General features: G+C 36.4%; 1 protein-coding gene across 30 annotated transcripts in view; it reads right to left on the minus strand.

Moving 5' to 3' along the window:
- The window catches only part of REV1 (REV1 DNA directed polymerase), an 89,630-nt gene that overhangs the window by 30,371 nt on the left and 38,330 nt on the right, over nucleotides 1-20,929 (minus strand). For 24 of the 30 annotated variants that reach the window (XR_013402599.1, XR_013402598.1, XR_013402600.1 and 21 more), the window contains 5 exons: nucleotides 18,644-18,812; nucleotides 11,595-11,747; nucleotides 7,593-8,302; nucleotides 4,830-4,937; nucleotides 3,338-3,454 (listed from right to left, as the gene is read on the minus strand). Coding sequence is in view for 14 of the 30 variants with exons in the window: in XM_077958847.1 (XP_077814973.1) it covers nucleotides 3,338-3,454; nucleotides 4,830-4,937; nucleotides 7,593-8,302; nucleotides 11,595-11,747; nucleotides 18,644-18,812 (1,257 nt within the window). In the remaining 16 variants the exon portion in view is untranslated. Of the gene's footprint in view, nucleotides 1-722; nucleotides 923-3,337; nucleotides 3,455-4,829; nucleotides 4,938-7,592; nucleotides 8,303-11,594; nucleotides 11,748-18,643; nucleotides 18,813-20,929 lie in introns of those variants that run through there. The other 6 variants (XM_077958853.1, XM_077958854.1, XM_028832233.2 and 3 more) reach the window with 3 other exon arrangements.

Genomic DNA, 20,929 nt, shown 5'->3' on the forward strand with positions numbered 1-20,929 from the left:
CTGTTTATTTCAGACTTACTGTTCTGTGAAAAGTCGGCCAAGTTAATGCACCACCAGGAAAACTGGCGAAGTCTCTGGCTTCATGGGCTTAAACAACTCTTCCTGGTTTGACTAGTAATCATCAACATCTTTCAACTAACTATGCAACCCATACAAGCATTTCTGGATTTCAGCAACCATATATACACAGCATAAATGCAAATCAAACTGATTGGCATCTCAGTGGGGTCAAATCCTACTTGCTTCAAAACAGCTGAGTGTGTAATGTGAGCTATAGTTTCTGACATATGAGTAACATATGCTAGCTATACTATTACAAATTAAAGACAGAATCCCAAGCAGACTACCCAGTGTTTCTGGACGGTTTTAAAAGGCTAAATATAAATTTTAATAGTCCATTCATCTAAGCTGAAAAACTGTAAGAATTTCAGGACTGTCAGTATCACTCTTCAACAGAGGGTGCTACTAGACCCCAAAAAAAGGAGTGCTGAAGCTTGAACAGCCACAACCGTCTTGTAACCATGGTGTAACCATGAGTTATGCCTTACAAGTTGGAGAATTACCTGACTTTGATATCTGAAGGGCTAGTTATCTAAGACACTGTCTTGAAAATAACAGAAAACTTATGCTTGAGGAGAGAACAGTCTCTGTGGTCCATGCGCCCCCAATGCCCTGGCCTGAGAGGCAGCACCATCGTGTTCCTCTCCATTGGGCTGGCTGACCTGTTCCACAGTGCAGCAGAATGCGTGGGTCCCTCCACGAGCGGAGTGAGTTGCTTCATGTGAGATTCAGGGAAATGCAGGGACACACTGTCCTCACTGGAGGGCAAAGTAGAGAACTGCTCATCAAAACTTGACAAACTAGACGGGCACATGGAGAATGTGGAGGAACGGTTGGAGAAATCAGAGGCCAGGACCCAAGTCTGTGAAAAAGAAATCGCTGAGAATAAATCTATGACTAATACGATTTTTAAAACTGTTGTTCTTTAGAATGAAAACTGAAGCTGTCGATGGGATAGAAAACATCTGTATCCTGGAAATCCAGGAAGGGGTAAAAGGCCCCAACCATGAAATTTGGAGCATAAATTGTTCCAAACAATGAGATCATCAATGAGAAGTGCCACTACTGAGTATTGCTCAGGAAGCAGCCTCCAAAAGAAGTCATGGATGGATGAGATACCCTGGTTGCACTGGTCTAATTAAAGAGCTTTTGGATATGACAACTAAGAAACTAAAGTTTCAAAAAGGACTAAGGATGCTATTTGTCCTAATACGTTGTCTAGACATATAAGCCAAACATTAGACTGATCTTTTTTTTTTTTTTTCCAAAGCTAGTGCACAGAAGCCAAAGATTCTAATTCCTAAACTGATCCTCAATATTTTTCTATTTGGTGCCATGTCTGATAATGACCCAGAGAAAGAAAGATCAGGGAATAACAAGCAAAGAGGAACAAAAGCATTGAAAAAAGTTCTGAGCACAAGCTTAGTTGTAATCAAATTTTATAATAATCTATTCGTTTTATATGTAGCAAATAATCTGGTGAGCTCCTAATGCATGAAAAGGCTTAGCATATAAAAGTAAATGGCATCAAGTTAAAGTAAGAGTATAAAATACAAACTGTCATATCACCTTTTCTAGTGACGGGACAATCTCCTTTTGACAGTTTTCAATGGCAAGTGAAATTTAACTATTTCTCCTAATACTTCCCTTCTGGTTTACCACCCACATTTAGATGTGAAGGGGATGTGATTATAGAAGGTCATTAAAATGTTGTAAAAATTAGGTGACTAAACTGATGAAGACAATTAAGTAACCAATGACAGTATTGTGTTAATAAACCATTTATAGTAAGATTGTCTGTAACAGAAGAAAAGACAAAAGAGAACTAGCTCTCTGCTACTCCTAAGGAATGTGAGCTTGTCAAGGTGAAAATTTTAAATGTAGACTGCCGACAGAAGGACGTGTGTAGCAAGACCACCCACCAGAGAGACTCTGAGCACTGAAGATGCTACTGCACGTATATACATGGTGGTTTCTCTTCTTTCAACATTCTTTAGTATTTCATAAACGCCTAATATATGACAAGTATTGTGTACTTCCTTAAGCTATTTATTTCTTATTTTCTAGAACTTAAGATTTCACCTGTTTAATAGCACATAGAAAATACAAAAAGAAAAACCAACCTACCACAAAAACCATACTACCAATACTTAAAACTACCTATACCATAATACAACTAAATGTCAAGTTCAGTAACAGCTACTCCACACCTACTCATGACACACAAAACTCTAGAATCTCAAAAATCTCTGCAAAGATTTAAAGACCAAGAAAACATTTATAAAACTTGGAAATAAATGTACACACAAAGCGTAAACATGTATCTACAATTATGTTCTTTCATACTTAAGACCACATAAACAGATGATCAAAACCAACAAAAAGACTATAATCCCAAAACCGGTCCTCAGAGATGTTCGCTGGCTTTCCTTTTGCCTTAATTTCATTGGAGTCATTGTGACAAGTAAGCCCAACGTTTTATAACTGACAACAAGGGCACTGAAGTAACTGCAGTGAAACTAAACTGCATGCTTTCCATTTCACTGCATATCTAACTTCTGACTACTTTCTGGGGAATATATTTCTGAGAAACTAATTAAAAAAATTCTCTTTGGCTTTGCAAAACCACCATGAGAAAACGAATCAATTATTTAAAAAATTTAATTTCTAAGAAAACATTTCTCAGCGAATTTACTCAGGGGAAGAAAGTAATAGACACATGAAAATCTTAATAAGTATCATGACTAGTACAACTTATAATTTTGCTTAATAATATCCAAAATTAAAAAGTCAAGAGAGGCAACAAGGTTATATCTCATAACAAATAGGTTCACTAAAGGATATGGAGAATGATTACTGGTGTTCACTTTTAATTCCAATAAATTAAAAGTTCTACTGTTTGTTATCCTACTTCCTCATACAAATATCTTGAGCAACACAAACTTTAACATTCTTACTGTGATGCAATAACCAAATGACCAGTAATTAACTCTCACAATAGACAGAGGCTTCTTTAAATTATGCCCATGATTTTTATCCCCAATCTAAATTTATACAACGCAAATCAATCATATCTTGTAAAACATTCTTCACTCTCTATTTCAGGAAAATGTCACCCTCCAATTCAATACAACCTAACAGTTGAAATCCTTAAAAGCCCTGAATGAAAAAGCTAATTGCTACAACTCTGCTCTCATTTCTGTAACAACCATGCCAACAGCAAAATCCAGAAGCCGCCCACAGGAGCACTAAGACTTCAGAGACAGCTCATGTGTACCTGCTTTGCCTTTCAGGATTTTATTCTGGTAATACTGCCACTCCAGCTGGGGGTTAGCGCCAGGACGTAAAGGTGCCCTTCCTGTGCCTCTGTTACTTGTAACAGCCACTGGTTTGCCTGTGAGGAAAATATTAAATTATTTCTGCATATGGGTATAGGAATGTTAACAACATGTAAGCAAACATTTTTCAAATGATTTTTAAAACATGCCTTTTTTTTTCTTTACCTTTACTTATGACATTAATCCTTAAAGAAGCTAATACTTTAAAGACTATCAATCACCATGTAAATGTCATCTAAGTTTCTCAGCACCTCCAAAAAAGCCAATTATTTATGACCATTCTGATACATTTTTTCAGCCTGAAAGCAGTAGTCAACTCAGCCTTCCAGGGTTTTTGTTTGATTTCGTATTGTAGAAAACAGGCAACTCAAGACTCTAAATTCAGACATTAAGTGGTGGGGAAAGAAAAACTAAGTATACTTTTTTTGTATTTCTAGAGTTAACATCTATACTTCTCTCTCAATTTTACAGCAACAGAAACTAAATACATACACATCGGAATCACAATCTGACCTACCACATTATCAAACATGAGCATACAGCCCCTCAATTTTTGCTTTAGTATAAACTTACTTTCCTGTATCATTTCCTTTTGTATGTGTGTTAAGTTACAAGATGACTCGAACTTTGTAAAGCAACAGCATGGATGAATATGTATTTACTGAATGCATTATTTTGAGGACCAATAAATAAAATCAACAATGCATTAAAAAGTTACTCTATGAAAATCAATTATTTAACATTCTAATAACTCCTTTCAGAGCTGAGGAACCACTACCCATGACAAAAATAAAGTCCTGGTTTTAACACAGCAGCTTCTGTGCCACAGTGATTCCTTATTTAAGGGAAGAAAACACTAAGTTGTCTCTTTCAGACAGAGGCAAACACTGGAAAACCCAGAATGTATGCTTTTCAAAGTACTAACTAGTTCACAAATATCTGCAATTTCACTAAGACAAAGACTGTCCACACGACTTCACATATTTTAGCAATATTCAATAATGCAAAATTATCCTACAATCAAAACGCTGGGATGTTCATGGGCATCAAGACAGTTAATCAAGTTATTCGCTCAAAAGAGAAAGCATAATGACCCAAGTCTCACCGACAAGAGCCACCATAAAGTTTCCATTCATTAACAAGGAATACAGATACAAATCTAGAAAATGCCCAATATAGATCCTGCCTACATTAGTCTTCGATGACATATCCTTCAGGTGAAGATGAATATTGTTCCCTGAAGATCTCTACAGGGAGAAAGAAAAACTCTAATTCCCCTATACCTTCCTTGATAATTGAATACAGAAAATTTGGAAAAACTGATTTTCCCAAGAAAAATCACAATTTTTTAAAAAAAGATTTTGTAAACTCTTTGAATATGTATTTACAACAATATATCAATTTTCTTAAAACATAAGCAAGAATACAGACCTTTGAGATCTGGTCTATTTCGTATACCCACTGACACAAAGAAGCAATCCATATCAACATGCATTATACAGCTCTGATGTCTGGGAGAATTCAATACTGACATATCTCCTAGAAGGAAAAAGACAGCATTCAAACCCCAAGCTAATTTTTATTATTTAAAACATCAGGTCTAGTTAATTTTACAAACTATATTTAAAACATGCTTCACCCAGAATGGAGTCTTTTTAAAAAACCAGAAATGACTACAGATTATTGCTATCACCTCAAGAGAAGCCCAATTTAATTAAGTCTCTAATTAGTTTGTCAAAAAGTACAGCTTAAAATTATTTCATTGTGCTGATTATTTTATAAAAATACAAAGCTGTTGGCATACATTTAGTTACATGAAGCTAAGTAAAACTTATCTTGATGATCATTATTCCATGCAATCTATAAACACGCCTGGATAAAATAACAACAATAAAAATGGCTACTATTATCCAGTGCTTGGTAGGTGTCAGGCACTGCTGTTAAGAGGTTTACATGTATGTATTTATTTAAATTCTCACAACTATGAGGTAGGTAACCATATCATCTCCATTCTGTAGACTAAAAGTTTAAGTCACACAGCCTATTATTAAGTGGTTGAGCTGTGATTCTGTCCCAAGCAGTCTGATTTCTGAGCCTTAAAACTACCATGTTGCTGTTCTAAGTACTTGAAAAACAGTCTATAAAACATAAATCTGTAAATTTTTACCCTTATGCCATTAAATACTATTAAAGATCAGAGCTGAATGACATAGACCACATTTAAGGAGATAAAGGTGAGTGTCCTCACCTAAGGACAAAAGCTTCTAATCATCCTGAGCTACAATGAGATTCATCAGGGTCACTTTAACCCTAATCCAGGCACAAGCAGAGCTTTCCTCTATTATCAGTCTCATCCTTAGCCTTTTCCTCTGGTCCTCTAAGATACACAAGTTCTGGAAATAAGAACCCTGAGCTTGTAAAAAGTTCTGATCTCATAAAGGAGTTTTTCTCAGGCTTGAAAATATTAGTACTGAGGGTTAGTCTTTATAATAGGCTTCCAAAAACAGATATCCCCTAGCAGTTTTGGACCACTCCATTTACCAAACTGTGCCTGCGATAGATAGCATGTACCTAGTTCTCCCCACTTTTTTTTTTTTTTGAGATAGGGTCTCACTGTGTTGCCCCATCTGAAGTGCAGTGGTGGAATCTGCAGCCTCAACCTCCAGGGCTCAAACAATCCTCCCGCCTCAGCCTTCCAAGTAGCTGGGACCACAGGCCCGTGCCACCACGCCCAGCTAATTTTTTTTTTCTTTTTGATAGAGACAGGGTCTCACTGTGTTGCCCAGGTTGGTCTTGAACTCCTGGGCTCAAGCAATCCTCCTGCCTCAGCCTCCCCAAGTGTGGGAATTACAGGCATGAGCCACCGTGCCCAGCCTGCTCATGTATTCTTAAGCTCACAACCCCATGAGGCAAACATCGTGGACTATCTATCACTTCTCTTCACAAAGAAAACTAAGACTCAGAGAGGTGAACTAACTTGTCCATAGTCCTGCAGCATAAGAGTGGCAGAGTAAGGATTCAGATTCATGCTAAACTATCTAACTCCAAAGCCACGTACTTCCTTACTGCCCTCTATATTATCTCAAATGATTCATAAAATAATCACAATTCTGCTGTATAGAAGTATTTTTCAAAGTATCACATAAACATAATGCAAGCAACTCAAAATAATGCTTTTAAACATTCAAGTAGTACAGAATGCGTAAGCCAAATATCTACCAAATGCTTTCACACAATAACAAAATTTCTCATTTTATTCCCATTCATAGAACTAATTAATCATAGTTCTCTGAAGCATTCAGAATTAAATAACCTTCAGGTAACAAGGCCAAGACATGATGTAAGGATAATCTAGTATCTATATTATTCTGAAATATTTCCTAAATACCAAACAGCATTTTTTGACTAAAAGTACGTAGGAATACATCAAACTCAGTAAAACATAACAGAAAACACCCACAGAGAGTCTCTATCACTTTCTAGGACAGAACCAGGAGCTTCTCTCTATACCTCAGTTTCCACAGCTATAAATTAAAGGATAGTATTAATCTCTGAGGTCTCTCCCCATAAAAAATCCTATAATCTGTAAAAGGAACTAAAACTTCAAACCAGATACTAATTTATGACTGGCACAGAAACACAGTCTGCTACTGTGTTTGCATTTGTTTTTGATAACAAGAAAAGTATTAAAATTCAAAATACAATGAACCAATGCACTTAGATGTCAAGTAACCTCACTGAAAGTTTACCACTGTTAATTATAACAGCTCTATGTCAAAACTGATTTAAAAAATCATTATGATGCAAGCTTCTAGAAATTTAACAATTCCTCTTATCAAACCAATTGCATTCTTACAGGGGTTTAAGCACTGGATAAATGTTACATTAACACAGTTCAAAACTTCACCAACCGATAAGGTCTACATGAGGAATGAATGCTCAGAATCCCAACCATCTTACTGTTTAAATTCTCTGAAAATTTTCAGTCAGCCACAATTAAATCTAATTGTTTTAAAAACATTTTAATAAATAAGCTTTCTATAATGTTATGCTTACTGCAGATTACATGACTTGACATTCTGAGACTTTTATATTATGAAAACTTCATATTGACCAGAAATACCAATAATAGCATAAGAGCAAAATGATCAAGCGTGACTGTTTCTTAAGAAAACAATTTTAGTAAGTATCTACCTGTGTCAGTTACAACAAGTGCAGACCTGCCTGTTTTCATTTTTTTTAACTTTTCCCTTCCTGGAAAGATACCATTACTTTGTCTTTGTAGGGTATTGACAAACTCAGTCAATTCACACTTCCACATTGATATGTGATGCAGTCTTGAATGAGAATAGAAGTTTGAAATAAAATTGCAGTCTGAAGGTTTGGATGGCACTGAAGGTGCTGCCTTGCTAAGAGTAGATACTGAAGAAGTGCTTTTTGTGCTTGAAGGCCCCTGAACAGTGGAGTGGTGAGCACCATTAATTTTAGTGTTACTGTGCAAAGGTGATAATGAGAAAGAATTAGTTCTGTGTGGATTCCGCAAAGCATCTGTGTTTCTGGTGCTTTGCTGCAACTGCTGCAGAGTGCAGTCTCTGAAATCAGTGCTGCTCTTCTCAGCCTTATCCTCCTCCTGGGAAGAGGCTGGAGAAAGCCTGCTGGCAACACTGTTGACCATGGGCACCAAGCAATCCTGTGTCTTTAAGGCACCATTAGAGCTAGAAGTGTGTCCATTAAAAATGGCAGTGCTGCCTCTGGGATGAGGAATTCCATTCTGTTTCCTTCCCGGAGAGGTCTGTTCCAGATCCACAAAACTAAAATCATTATTTTCGTCTTCTTCATTCCAACTGTTCATGCCATTGACTTTGACTTCATTTTCTGCTTCAATCTTCTTAACGATGTGATTTCTAAAGCAGGAAAAAAAATTTAAGTTAATACTGTCTGACTTTTAGGTTAAAACAATTTTTTCATTTCAACATTTTCTTAGTGGTACACACTTTGGTATTTCTCTCTTTAGAAACAGGAAACTTTTTTTTTTTGAGACGGGGTCTCACTCTGTTGCCCAGGCTGGAGTGCAGTGGCACAATCTCAATTCGCTGCAAGCACGGCTTCCCAGGTTCACGCCATTCTCCTGCCTCAGCCTCCGGAGTAGCTGAGACTACAGGCGCCGCCACCATGCTGGGCTAATTTCTTTCTGTATTTTTAGTAGAGACGGGGTTTCACCGTGTTAGCCAGGATGGTCTCGATCTCCTGACCTTGTGATCCGCCTGCCTCGACCTCCCAAAGTGCTGGGATTACAGGCTTGAGCCACCTCGCCCAGCCAGGAAATTCTTATATCGAATATTGACAATGAAAAAAAACCCTGAAAATTAAACCACAAACTTTATATTCTGATTTGACAAAAGATCATTCTTTGCAAAAGTAGCAAGGTAACTAGAAAAATTCTAGAATATTAACAGCCCTTTAGGTGTTTTTTGTTTGTTTTTTATTTTCACTTCAGATAGTACCAAAGAAGAAATAAAATAGAATATTTCTCATGGCTGAAGAAAAACCCAAAAAACTTTTCAATTATTTTTTCCATAAAGAATTCATTGGAATCTATAAGCTCTAAATATCCAGTTCTGAAGCACAGTGCTTGGCATTTACTACATGGTCAATAAATATCTGCTGAATTAATATACTACAAATAACTTTCACAAAAATGGATTTTAAAACCTTACTTGAATTCTTATTCCTAGTTTTAGTTTCTATGGAAGGTACTATTCGACACATTAAATCCAGTATGAAGCCAGCTAGTTTCAGTAGGAAAAAAAGTGACTATATTGATTAACCTATTAATGAGCTAATTGTTGCACAAGTAGACAAAAAGTAAAGCCATGTCAATGTGTGGGGGTAATTCAGTAAAATTTACACCCAGAAAAATGAGGACACTTGCCTTATTAACAAGGGAAACTGCACTTCATTTTAAGAAATGCACATTTAGATGCCAGGGTGGTACAAGGCAACATGGACCAAGTTTCCTGATGACAGCTTTATAAATGTAGAACCTATGACATATGTTATGCTAAAGTCACATCCTGGCTCCTCTAGACGTTTGTTTAGAAATGCATTCACAACAATCATCTAAGTAACAAAAACAAAAACCTGAATTACAAAGCAGTAATTCATTCTACTTAGAAATGTCCAAATGTCCATAGCACTAATTCAATTACAGTGCAGGCTCCAGATGTAGGGCTACCCTACAGAGTAGTAAGCCACAGGTGAAATTACCACAGTATTACCAGGTTCCACCAAAAGTCCCTCATCCTAATACCAACTTGGTTTCTCAGTAATGAGAGCCTGACTACACAGAAAATCTCCACAAGCTGGATGATCACCCATTTCAGGGTTAGCTCAGGCCCTGGCTAAACATCACATGGAATGTGACAGGCAACTCTGAGTAGACGCCATCCTCACAGATGATCATGCCAGTGAAGGGGAAAAAGACAAACTGGATATGATTAAAAGAAGAAAAAAAGAAAACCTAATTTGTCACATGCAGAGAAAGCCTCTTGAGATAAAGAGAATGCAAGGGAGCAAAATGTCACAGATGAGCATTTCAAAGAAATGTACAAAATGTACTGAATATACCCTCCAAAAAACCCCAGAAAACAACAAAAGTGATGTACGTCAGAAAGTCTTACATCTAGTTTTGTGTCAAAAACATTAAGATCCTTTACATGCATTATAGCAACACATCCAACAGAAATCCATATACTGGCAGGAAAATACACTGTTAACATACATTCTTCCTGTACTATATAGTTTCTCAGCCTAGACAAATGGACATTTGCAAAGTAGCTGTACTGGAAATATCATGGGTAGAGCTACATTTCTTAGGCAATGGCATAAATGTATTAAGAAGTAAAATCTAATAGGTAATTTCTTCCTAAAAGTGTCACAAAGAAGATCTTGAAAAAACATATCTATTTTCTACTTTTATTAATGTGGGTAAGAAGAGAAAGATAAAGCTATGTATTCTGTGAAAAGGTTTTCTGGTATTATTTGCTATATACCTTGATACCACATTAGAAAAATTAAAAGCTATAGGTAACATGAAAAATATTTGAATACATTTGTGAGTACAAGTTAAATAACAAATGACAACAAAAATTACAGAAGGCAGTGATACTGGATCCTCTCAGATTAATTAGACTCCTGGTCTTTTCGGAAAAAAAAAATATATCCAACTCCCAAAGCAAGCAATTTAATAAAGAGAAGGCTAACAAAAATGAACCACTTGATATACAAAGGTAAGGCAACCCACCAATTAATTGTGAAACCAATTTATCCAGGGTTGCAACTAAAGCTTTTATCAATATTAAAAAAAAAAAAAGCAGCCACACGGAATAAAGTCTAGATTCACTCTCAATTCTATAACCAAGGGTCACCAACTAAACTTCCACTTATATATTTACATATTTAGAATTGTAGTTATGAATTTTGAATTTTTCAAAAATCACCCAGAAGTGTTAACATTTTCATTGTCTTTTTATGCATGGAACACAACAAAAATATAGCTGGTGCAGTTAGTTCAGTTTTTGAGAAAGCAATACAAAATACTTGTGAGGAAATAATTACTTTCATGAAAATCCATGAAAAAACTAACAATTAAGATCCACTAGCTTAAGGTGAGAAACTAGTATGAATGTAAAATCTTACTTACATGAATGAAATTTTCATAAAAATAATTCATTTTTAGATAAGACACTCATACACATATATTTCAACATATTCATTATAAATGAATAGCCAGGGTTCGTATCTGCTTCTGTCTGTAACAGAGCAGAGGCCATGCTCACTGATAAAAACCAGCTTTGCGGCCAGGCATGGTGGCTCATGCCTGTAACCTCAGCACTTTGGGAGGTCGAGGAGGGTAGATCACAAGGTTAGGAGTTTGAGACCAGCCTGGCCAAGATGGTGAAACTCCACTTCTACTAAAAATACAAAAATTAGCTAGGTGTGGTGGTACACGCCAGTAATGGGGGAGGCTGAGGCAGGATAATCACTTGAACCTTGGAGGCAGAGGTGGTAATGAGCCTAGATTGTACCATTGCACTCCAGCCTGGGCAACAAGAGCGAAACTCCGTCTTAAAAAAAAACAAAACAAAACCAAAAAAAAACCCAGCTTTGCAGTAATCCCCAACTAGACAAACTTACACCCTGTTGTTGAACTGTTTGGCTATATTGCTTGGACCTGGCACAGGATCCTCAGGTCTGCATACAGGATTAAAGCTGAGACCCTTCTGCACACTGGACTGCTTGGTGTACAGCTGATATGGAATGTAGGAGAGGAGTCGTCCAGCTTTGATGCTGAAACAAAAAGCAACATCAATTTAGAGTTCCATACTTGGTGACAATGAGCTTCATGAAAAAAAAAATCAATGTCTTCAAAGATACAGTATTTCACCAACAACCGGCCATCATCTGTTTTCCTAGTTTATTCCTTCTTGCTCAGTTTTAGTGGTCCCAATACAATATGATCTTAGAGTGGGGAAAAACTGCAAGCACAGAGCTGAACTAGTCAATATTTTAATCCTCATGACTTTATATTTACCACCCTGTCAACAGTTAAGACAGAATATTTAAGACTTCATCAAAATCTCATCTCACATATTAAGGTTTTCCAGGATAAGTAAACTGAATAAGGATTCTAAATTTCCAAATTCATGTCAGAAACTTAATAAAAATATAGGACAAACTAAAGAATCTCAACTTCAAGAGTAATAATTTATACTATTTTTATGTATACAGGAATGGTAAGAGCCAAGGCCATTTGAAGATATGAACTCTACAGGGGCCAAAACTACCATGTACATCCTCACAGCATATCACACATCACCACTCAAATCCAGGGAACACCAGTATTACAATGCTAGGTGGTACTAGCACTGTAACCGAAGCTCCCAAATGTCTGCTTTCTTGTGTACTTCAGAACTAAAACTAATTTGACTGCAGTATCTTAAACTGATATTTTCTTGCTAATAAACTGAGTTATATATGGCTACTCTACCTTTAAAATTATCATTTAACTTCAAATTTAAAAACAACCAATCAATATACTTAGGCTATCATCCAAATTTCAAAACAAGCTCCTTTAACAAATTAGAAAATATTTCAAAACAACCTCTGGATTTTAAACCTAAAATATATACCAAGGAATCATCACTTAGTTATTTAGAAAAAGACTGATAAATAACATGATAAAAATATATTTCTTATTGTCTCATAAATCTAAGACTTGATATTTTCATTTTCTTAAATGGTGCCTCACAAAACTTTTTAAAAAATAATAATCATTTAAGAAATGACTGAATTGGCTTACAGAATACTAATTAAAAATAACTGAGTCAACAACTTGGAATACAGGAAAACATACTAACAGATTCTAAAAATGGAACTCTATACGATACAGAGTATGTCCTTTATATAATTATGTCAATATATATTTAAAAATTCTACCTAAAGTACCTTAAACTATATCAAATGCTATAACTACTAAATTATGATAGTAAAGAACATACTATACTAGTCACAAGACATGTACCCAATGAATTTATTAGCAGGCTAAATGTTTTATCAAAATTTAGGTTACCTTCAAAATACATTCAAACACATTCAAAATTTCAGGTTACATTCAAATATCAGAATCAAAATCCTAAAATTAGACTATTTTTTACTTTATTCTTCCTCAAACCAACTTTTCTTCCCTTTTTTGAGATGGAGTCTCACTCTGTCGCCCAGGCTGGAGTGCAGTAGCACGATCTTGGCTTCACGCCATTCTCCTGCCTCAGCCTCCCGAGTAGTGGGACTACAGACACCTGCCACCAGGCCCAGCTAATTTTTTGTATTTTTTTAGTAGAGACGGGGTTTCACCTTGTTAGCCAGGATGGTCTTGATCTCCTGACCTCATGATCCACCCGCCTCCGCCTCCCAAAGTGCTGGGATTACAAGTGTGAGCCACCTTGCCTGGCCCTTTTCTTCCTTTAATAGTTGGTCTCAATTGCCTAACTATAAATCTTTGTTCTGTGGTATTATGTGTATCAACCCACTTGCTTCCCCTGCCAAAAGAAGTACAGATACTTAATACCTATAATAAAATCCCAACCTTAGCTTTCCATCCTTTATCATAGATAGCTGTAACTAAGAAAATAAGTAGAGAGTGAAACTACACCCACTGTGCCAGCTGCACATCTCAGGTAAAACCAAAGTGCAATGAACAAAATGCCCTATGATCATGCTCGCTTTTCCTGACCTACTGACAGCATGCTGGAGTGATGCAGACTCTACAGGTGCTCTCTATGGTCAGCACTCATCATATACAAGACTGTCAGGCCTTGTCCAACTCCTAACAAGAGCCATGTGGCCACCCGCAGAATTCCTAGGCTTACATAAGTCAGTCCATGGAGACTGCTACAAAATTAGACAGCTAATTTGAATACTCCAAGTCTCAAATCAGATATCCTCAGAGATACTCAGTAAAAAGAATTAAAGCCCAACACACTATAGTAATGTTAGCCAAGTAATGTCAGTTATAATCTGAAGCCTAAACCACTGATCTATCAGTTGTATACTCCTAATTATCCCTGCTTACCCATTTATCTATCTACAGATATATAGACAGAAATATTATCTGAAAGCATATTTGTATAAGACCTTTTTTAAAATCTCTCTGTGATTAATTTCTCACATTTACTAATTTCCCCTCTTGTCCTAAGCGCAAAGAAACTGTACTGACATTTTCTACTATTCTTTCAAAACCAAAAGGAGGGGATAATAAAAAAACCATCTTTATCCAAAAGATAATACTACACGATTTCCTTATACACTTTTTTCATGTACATTGAAACTAGACTCTGATATATATATATATATGAAAGAGTTTACATTCTATACAACGAATCAAAACATAGTCATAGCAAGTGAAATATTCACCTATTTTGCGAAGTCTTACTCTTGCTTTGTTCTATAGCCTCTGTGTTCAGGCAGAACAAAATAAAACACAAGGAATGGCAAAAAAAACTAATGAGAAATAAAATTGCAATCAATTTTTATTTAAATGAGTTGAATAAGCACTCTAATATTTACACTGAATGTAATTAGAAACCAAAGTTTTGGCTCATATGTAAGCACATGACAAATGTAAATGGTTTGGGAATTTAGAAAGAAAAGATAAACTGAAAGTTCTACTAGTAGATCCCATTGAGTTGGCATGAACTGGAACAATAAATTATCATTCTGTCGCAACTCCCAACAGATCTACGTGACCATCTAATCACAGGATATACAAATATAAAAAGGCCAAGCTACGAGGTTCTCAATCTACAAGGATCAACACAAAATCAAGAACAACAAAAACAAGAACAATCTGTAGTAACTTAAAACAATATTTTTAAATTACGCTCCATGACACTCCTCAAGCTTGATGGGCCAGTGGGGTATGTCATAGCAGCTTCTCATCTATTCCACATTCCAAATTTCAATGTAAAATTATCTCAAGACAAAGACTGTGACAAAAATTTTTAAAACCATTACTTTCAATACACTATGTACAAGTTTGAGATTTACAAAACAAAGGGTTTAGTAAAATAATTTCAGACTTCAACGTACACAGGCTCCTCATTAAAGGACTCCCTTGCCTCTTCAAAGTCAGGGCCCTATAATGCAATGATTATGCCTACATTAACTCAGTTCTACTGACATACAGACCTCAGGGAACTGAAATGAAAGCAACACCCCACGTACTTACAAGTGGCAGTTTCTTTTCAAACTGCTCGAATAAAAACAAAAACTAATTATTCAGAATAGTATGTATCATTTATTAAATAGCTAATACATGTTAAGATTTTTAAGTATAATAAAATCTCATTAAAGCACAGCTAAGAAGAGATCAACCAGGGATTAGAGTGTGAATAAAAACAGTGCCATGATTTAACCAAAAGGATTCCATGTTACAATCACATAATGGACTCCTGGCATTTAAGACATATGAGACATATGCCAACACTGATCCATTTCCCCATGGGCCATCTATAACAAGCTGAATCTAATGGTAAAGGAGGACACAAACAGGATTCAGAACACCCGGACTCTAAAACGTACTCTGTTCTTGGGCAAGTCAGTGAACCCTACTGGCCCTGTCTCCTCAAATACAAAATGAGGCCAATAGGATATATAATCACGCTGTCCAAAGTCACTCTTAAAGACAAATGATTCAGTCTCAGTCCACACTAAGATAAAATCCATTAAAGTGAATTTTAAAATGTATTATCGAAGTTGCTTTTTCTATCTTATTATCTCCCTAGTTGCATTTGGCAAAAAGAAAACGTGCAAAAAACTCAACTGTAATGGAAAACAGCATTTTCTTTTCTTTTTTTTTTTGAGATGGAGTCTCGCTCTGTCACCCAGGCTGGAGTGCAGTGGTGTGATCTCGGCTCACTGCAACCTCCACCTCCCAGGTTCAAGCAATTCTCCTGCCTCAGCCTCCTGAGTAGATGGGATTACAGGTGCTTGCCACCACACCTGGCTAATTTTTGTATTTTTAGTAGAGACAGGCTTTCACCATATTGGCCAGGCTGGTCTTGAACTCCTGACCTTGTGATCCACCCACCTCGGCCTCCCAAAGTGGTGGGATTACAGGTGTGAGCTACCGCACCCGGCCGGAAAACACCATTTTCTACATAAATCAAAACTCCCCAGCAACAGCCCTTTCCCCTCGACGCTCCTCCTGCTCATAGAAATCCCCCATTCCCTCCAAAGCCTAACTATTGCTCCCAGATAAAAACTCTAGCTCTAGTGACAACACAGCTCAACTCTGAGTGATCCAACTTCAAATACTGAGAACAAGTCCTCTGAAGAGACACATCCCTAAAAGCCATTTTAATCAATACTATATCACTGATAGACAGTGGCTAGATCATGAGATCACAGTGTAGAGGAAGGAATCAGTGGGATGTTATAGGGATGAGCCTTTAACTTTATCCCTCAAAGTTTAAAAAATCCTTAATATGTCAAATATATTTGACTTTTTTGTTTGTTTGTTTGTTTTGAGACAGAGTCTTGCTCTGTCGCCAGGCTGGAGTGCAGTGACATAATCTTGGCTCATTGTAACCTTTGGCTCACTGCAACCTCCACCTCCCAGGTTCAAGCAATTCTGCCTCAGCCTCCCAAGCAGCTGGGACTACAGGCGCGCGCCACCACGCCCAGCTAATTTTGTATTTTTAATAGACATAGGGTTTCACCATGTTGGCCAGGATGGTCTCGATCTCTTGACCTCATGATCCACCTGCATTGGCCTCCCAAAGTGCTGGGATTAAAGGTGTGAGCCACTGCGCCCAGCCAATATATTTGATTTTCTAGAGGTAGTAATGTACTTTTGAATTTTTGGAATTTTCTAATTGTTAATGTTACAGAATAAAAATAAAACAGTAACAGGAGCTTCTCATATATTACACCTCTACAACACGCCAGGCGGGCCAGGCTGTACACACAAACAATTTTTATCTCTCACATTACCACAGCAGGTAGATATTAGCCTTCTTTCACAAATGAGGAAACAAGGTTCTGAGTGACTGCATAAAGTTTTTTTTTTTTTCCTTTTTCCTGAGACAGAGTCTTTCTCTGTCACCCAGGCTGGTGCAGTGGTGCCATCTCAGCTCACTGGAGCCTCCCATCTCCTGGGTTCAAGTGATTTTCCTGCCTCAGCCTCCCAAGTAACTGGGATTACAGGCGTAAGCCACCACCCCCCAACTAATTGTATTTTTAGTACAGACGGGGTTTCACCATGTTGGCCACGCTGGTCTCCGCCCACGTCGGCCTCCCAAAGTGCTGGGATTACAGGCGTGAGCCACCACACCGGCCAAGCATAAAGTTTCTAAAATTATACCAGGTTACATGGATACTGGACTGCCGAGTTTGATGTGAAGCCAAGTATGTCTCCAGAGCCCAGGTGCAGCCTTTTCCACCATGTTGCTTCTCCGTGAATTTATGCAGCTAAATACACTATACAAAAGAACTGAGTTAATATATAACTTGTGGAACAGTTAATGGAGGGTGTTATAATTAGTAAAAGCAAGAACCAGAAAAAAAATTCAGCAACTGACTTAAAAAGATAAGCAATTTCTCATATACTGATTATAAACTATCCATACATAAAATTACTATTTTAATATTTTAATTCTATCTTTATAAATCAGCAACTGCTCATATGTATTGTATACCTCATGTCATTTAAAAATATAAACCACTTAAGTTTTGGCTCATCCCCAAGGTTTCAGATAACATATTTAAACTTAGGAAGTCAGTATGAATGGCCACCACTGATTTACAATTATCATTTCCAAACCAACAGCAGAGAAACCACAATATAATCATTAAAAAACAGTAAATAATACTGCGAACTGTACTCCCTCCTTTCCCCTACTCCTAGCATTCTAGGTCCACATTATCTTGATGAATTAATATGCTAAAAACCCATATAATAGGCAACATGCTATAATTTACTCATACATTACTCATTCTTTCTCTCCCAGCAGAATATAAACTCCATGAGGTAGTGAAGGGATCTTTGCTTTGTTCACTGTTATTTCCCAAGAACACAGAACACCGCCTAGTCTGTAGGAGGTGCACATGTATTTGTTGAATAACATGCTTGATCCACCTTCTCCAATAACTGCTTCCTGACACTTTCCTGAGTCATCACCCCAACTCCTGGCAAAAACATTAACATGCTACTTTTATTAGGATGCCAAATCCTAGGCTATAGTATTATCAACATGAGGTTAAAGGGTAGTGTTAAGACATTATTTTTCACCCTGTCAATTAGGAGGCAATACATTACATACTTATAAAAGAAATAAAAAGGCCAGGCACAGTGGTTGTAGTCTCAGCACTTTGGGAGGCCAAGGCTGGAGGACTGCTTGAGTTTGAGACCAATCTGGGCAACACAGTGAAACCCATCTCTACAAAAAATACAAAAAATCAGCTAGGTGTAGTGGCATATGCCTGTAGTCGCAGCTACTCAGGAGGCTGAAGTGGAAGGGTTGCTTGAGCCTGGGAGGTGGAGGCTGCAGTGAGCAGTGATTACACCACTGCACTCTAGCGTGGGCAACAAAGCGAGACCCTGTCTCAAAAAAAAAAAAAATAAATAAATAAATAGTGTTCCAATTTTAAAAACGTATTAATTAAATTTAATAAAAAATTAAACTTACCTTTCCACAATCCATTCTGGTCGAATTACTTTTTCCCCCTTTAATTCTTTAATTTTAGCATTGGGAAGATTTGTGGCAATAATATGTGTTGTTTTAGATCTGGAATAATATACATGGTATTGACCTCCATGCAACATCATTAGTTTTCTCAATTCCTCAGCAGAAGGATCTGCAAAATTTATATTAAAATATATTAAGAGTCTTACCTGCAAGAAAGTAGAACCCTAGTGAATAACTCCTCAAATAGGTCAACTTTAAGAATGTCATTGGTTCACCTTCTCCTTGGCTGTGCTGCCAGGTAAACAAAGCTGGGAGGTAAATTACAAAGTGAGGAAGCTATGTTGCTTTAGTACATCCTCCTTCCCTAGCTGCCACACAGCCAACTAATACAAAAACATCTAACAAGTGCCTAGCAGAGCAAATAGGGACCTCAAGTAATGAATCAAATACTAATAACAGAACAAATATTTTTACATTTTTGACGTTACTTAGCACATGACCTTGATATTGTTTATAAAAATTAACTATAAACCCATTTATGAATCATTTTATAAAGACTAATCCTTCAGCTCCTCCAGACTATACGAGAGGAGTCAGATAAATAATACTTACTCACACTTACTATAAAGGAGACTTACTGTAGGGCTTATTAGTAGATTTTACTTCTAGAAAGCTTTATGATTTTTATTTTTATTTAAGAAAGTATCTTAAAACTTAATCGAATAGTAAATATTATCCAGTTCCCTAATATGAAATTTCATAAAGTCCAAAAAATAAAGTCCAGCAACACAAAAAGGATTGCAAACCAAGAAACACCATTTTTTTCTTCAATTTTGTTTCAAATGATTTATTCTTAATAAAACTACAGAAAATATCTTAAATGTCTTAAATACTGGAAATATTTTAAGAAAATATCTTAGAGAAGCAATGTGACTTATGCTTCCCCCTAAAAAGCAATGTCTGATTCACTAAAGTCATATTATGACCTGCATTACTAGCATCACATTAATCATCACTGTTCTCTTCCTTTCACCTATCATCCTAACGAATGCTCTCACACCTCCCCTAACAACAGCTGTACCCAGGAGTTTCCACATGTGGCTTATCCCAAGCTTAATCCCAAGCAATATAGGTCCAAGTATTTAAATAAACATTTTCATTATGACAATAATTAGGTGAGCTTTAGTTTCTAGAAGATAAAAAACAGCACATACAGACATACTAGGTTTGTCTAAATTTTACAGCACATAATTTGACATTACTGATTACAAATATTAGCACTATTCAGCAGAAAATATAATGCAAGCCACATAAAAATTTTCTAGTAACCTCATTACAGTGAAAAGGTGAAATTAACTTTATTTAACCCAATATATCCAAAATATTATTTCAACATGTAATCAACAGAAAAAATATGAGATTTTTACATCCTGTTTTCTTCTTAAATCTCTGGAATCCAGTGCATATTTTACATTTACAACACATCTCAATTTAGAATAGCTGTATTTCAAGCGCTTAACGCATGTTACTAGTAGCTACCAAACTGGGCAGTGTCATACAAAGAGATTTAAAAGCATCCTTTTAAACAAAATGAATTCAAAATTAATAATGGAAGTTTTCAGGGTTAAGGTTAAGTTAAAAACTGAACTATAGCATCAGAGTGATTTAAAGTAAAACAGTGGAAATTAAACAGCTAGCCAGTCAGGAGTCTACAGTTCAGTTTCTTTCTCTAATATTAAAGAACCTGGCTGATCTTATAAAGTAACAGTGAGAAATATCAAATTAAAGGCTATATTATAACGCATTAATATGGGCACCAAATCCAATGAAGTCACAGAAATCTAAAAAATTAATTTGCAAGTTAATCTGTAACTTTCCTAAACTAATTCTATTTAATGACTTAAAGAGAAAATGGCTGTCCTTTACCAAATAAAAAGACATGTCAAGAACACATTAACTTTCCATATACATACTCATCAAGTACTCCCCCCTCTACTAGCTGCTCTTTGAAAACTAATTACTCCAGAAATTTGGAACTGGAAAATACATTGCCCTTCTACTGGATGAAGCGAAGAGGGCTCTTTGAAGTTCACTTTTGAAAGCTCTTACATATTCTTCAGTGTGAAGTGAAGCATGAAAACCAATCTAGTTAAAAGGTAAGATCATATAAACTATGGAATAAGACTGAACTGAGTTTAATCTTAGTTTTCACACTCCTGAGTTGTGTGACTTTGGAGAAGTTGTTTAACCTCTTTAGGCTTTCTCCTCTTTCTCCATAAACAAAGC

Source organism: Macaca mulatta, chromosome 13, assembly GCF_049350105.2.
Source record: "Macaca mulatta isolate MMU2019108-1 chromosome 13, T2T-MMU8v2.0, whole genome shotgun sequence".
In the NCBI taxonomy this organism is placed as follows: domain Eukaryota; kingdom Metazoa; phylum Chordata; class Mammalia; order Primates; family Cercopithecidae; genus Macaca; species Macaca mulatta.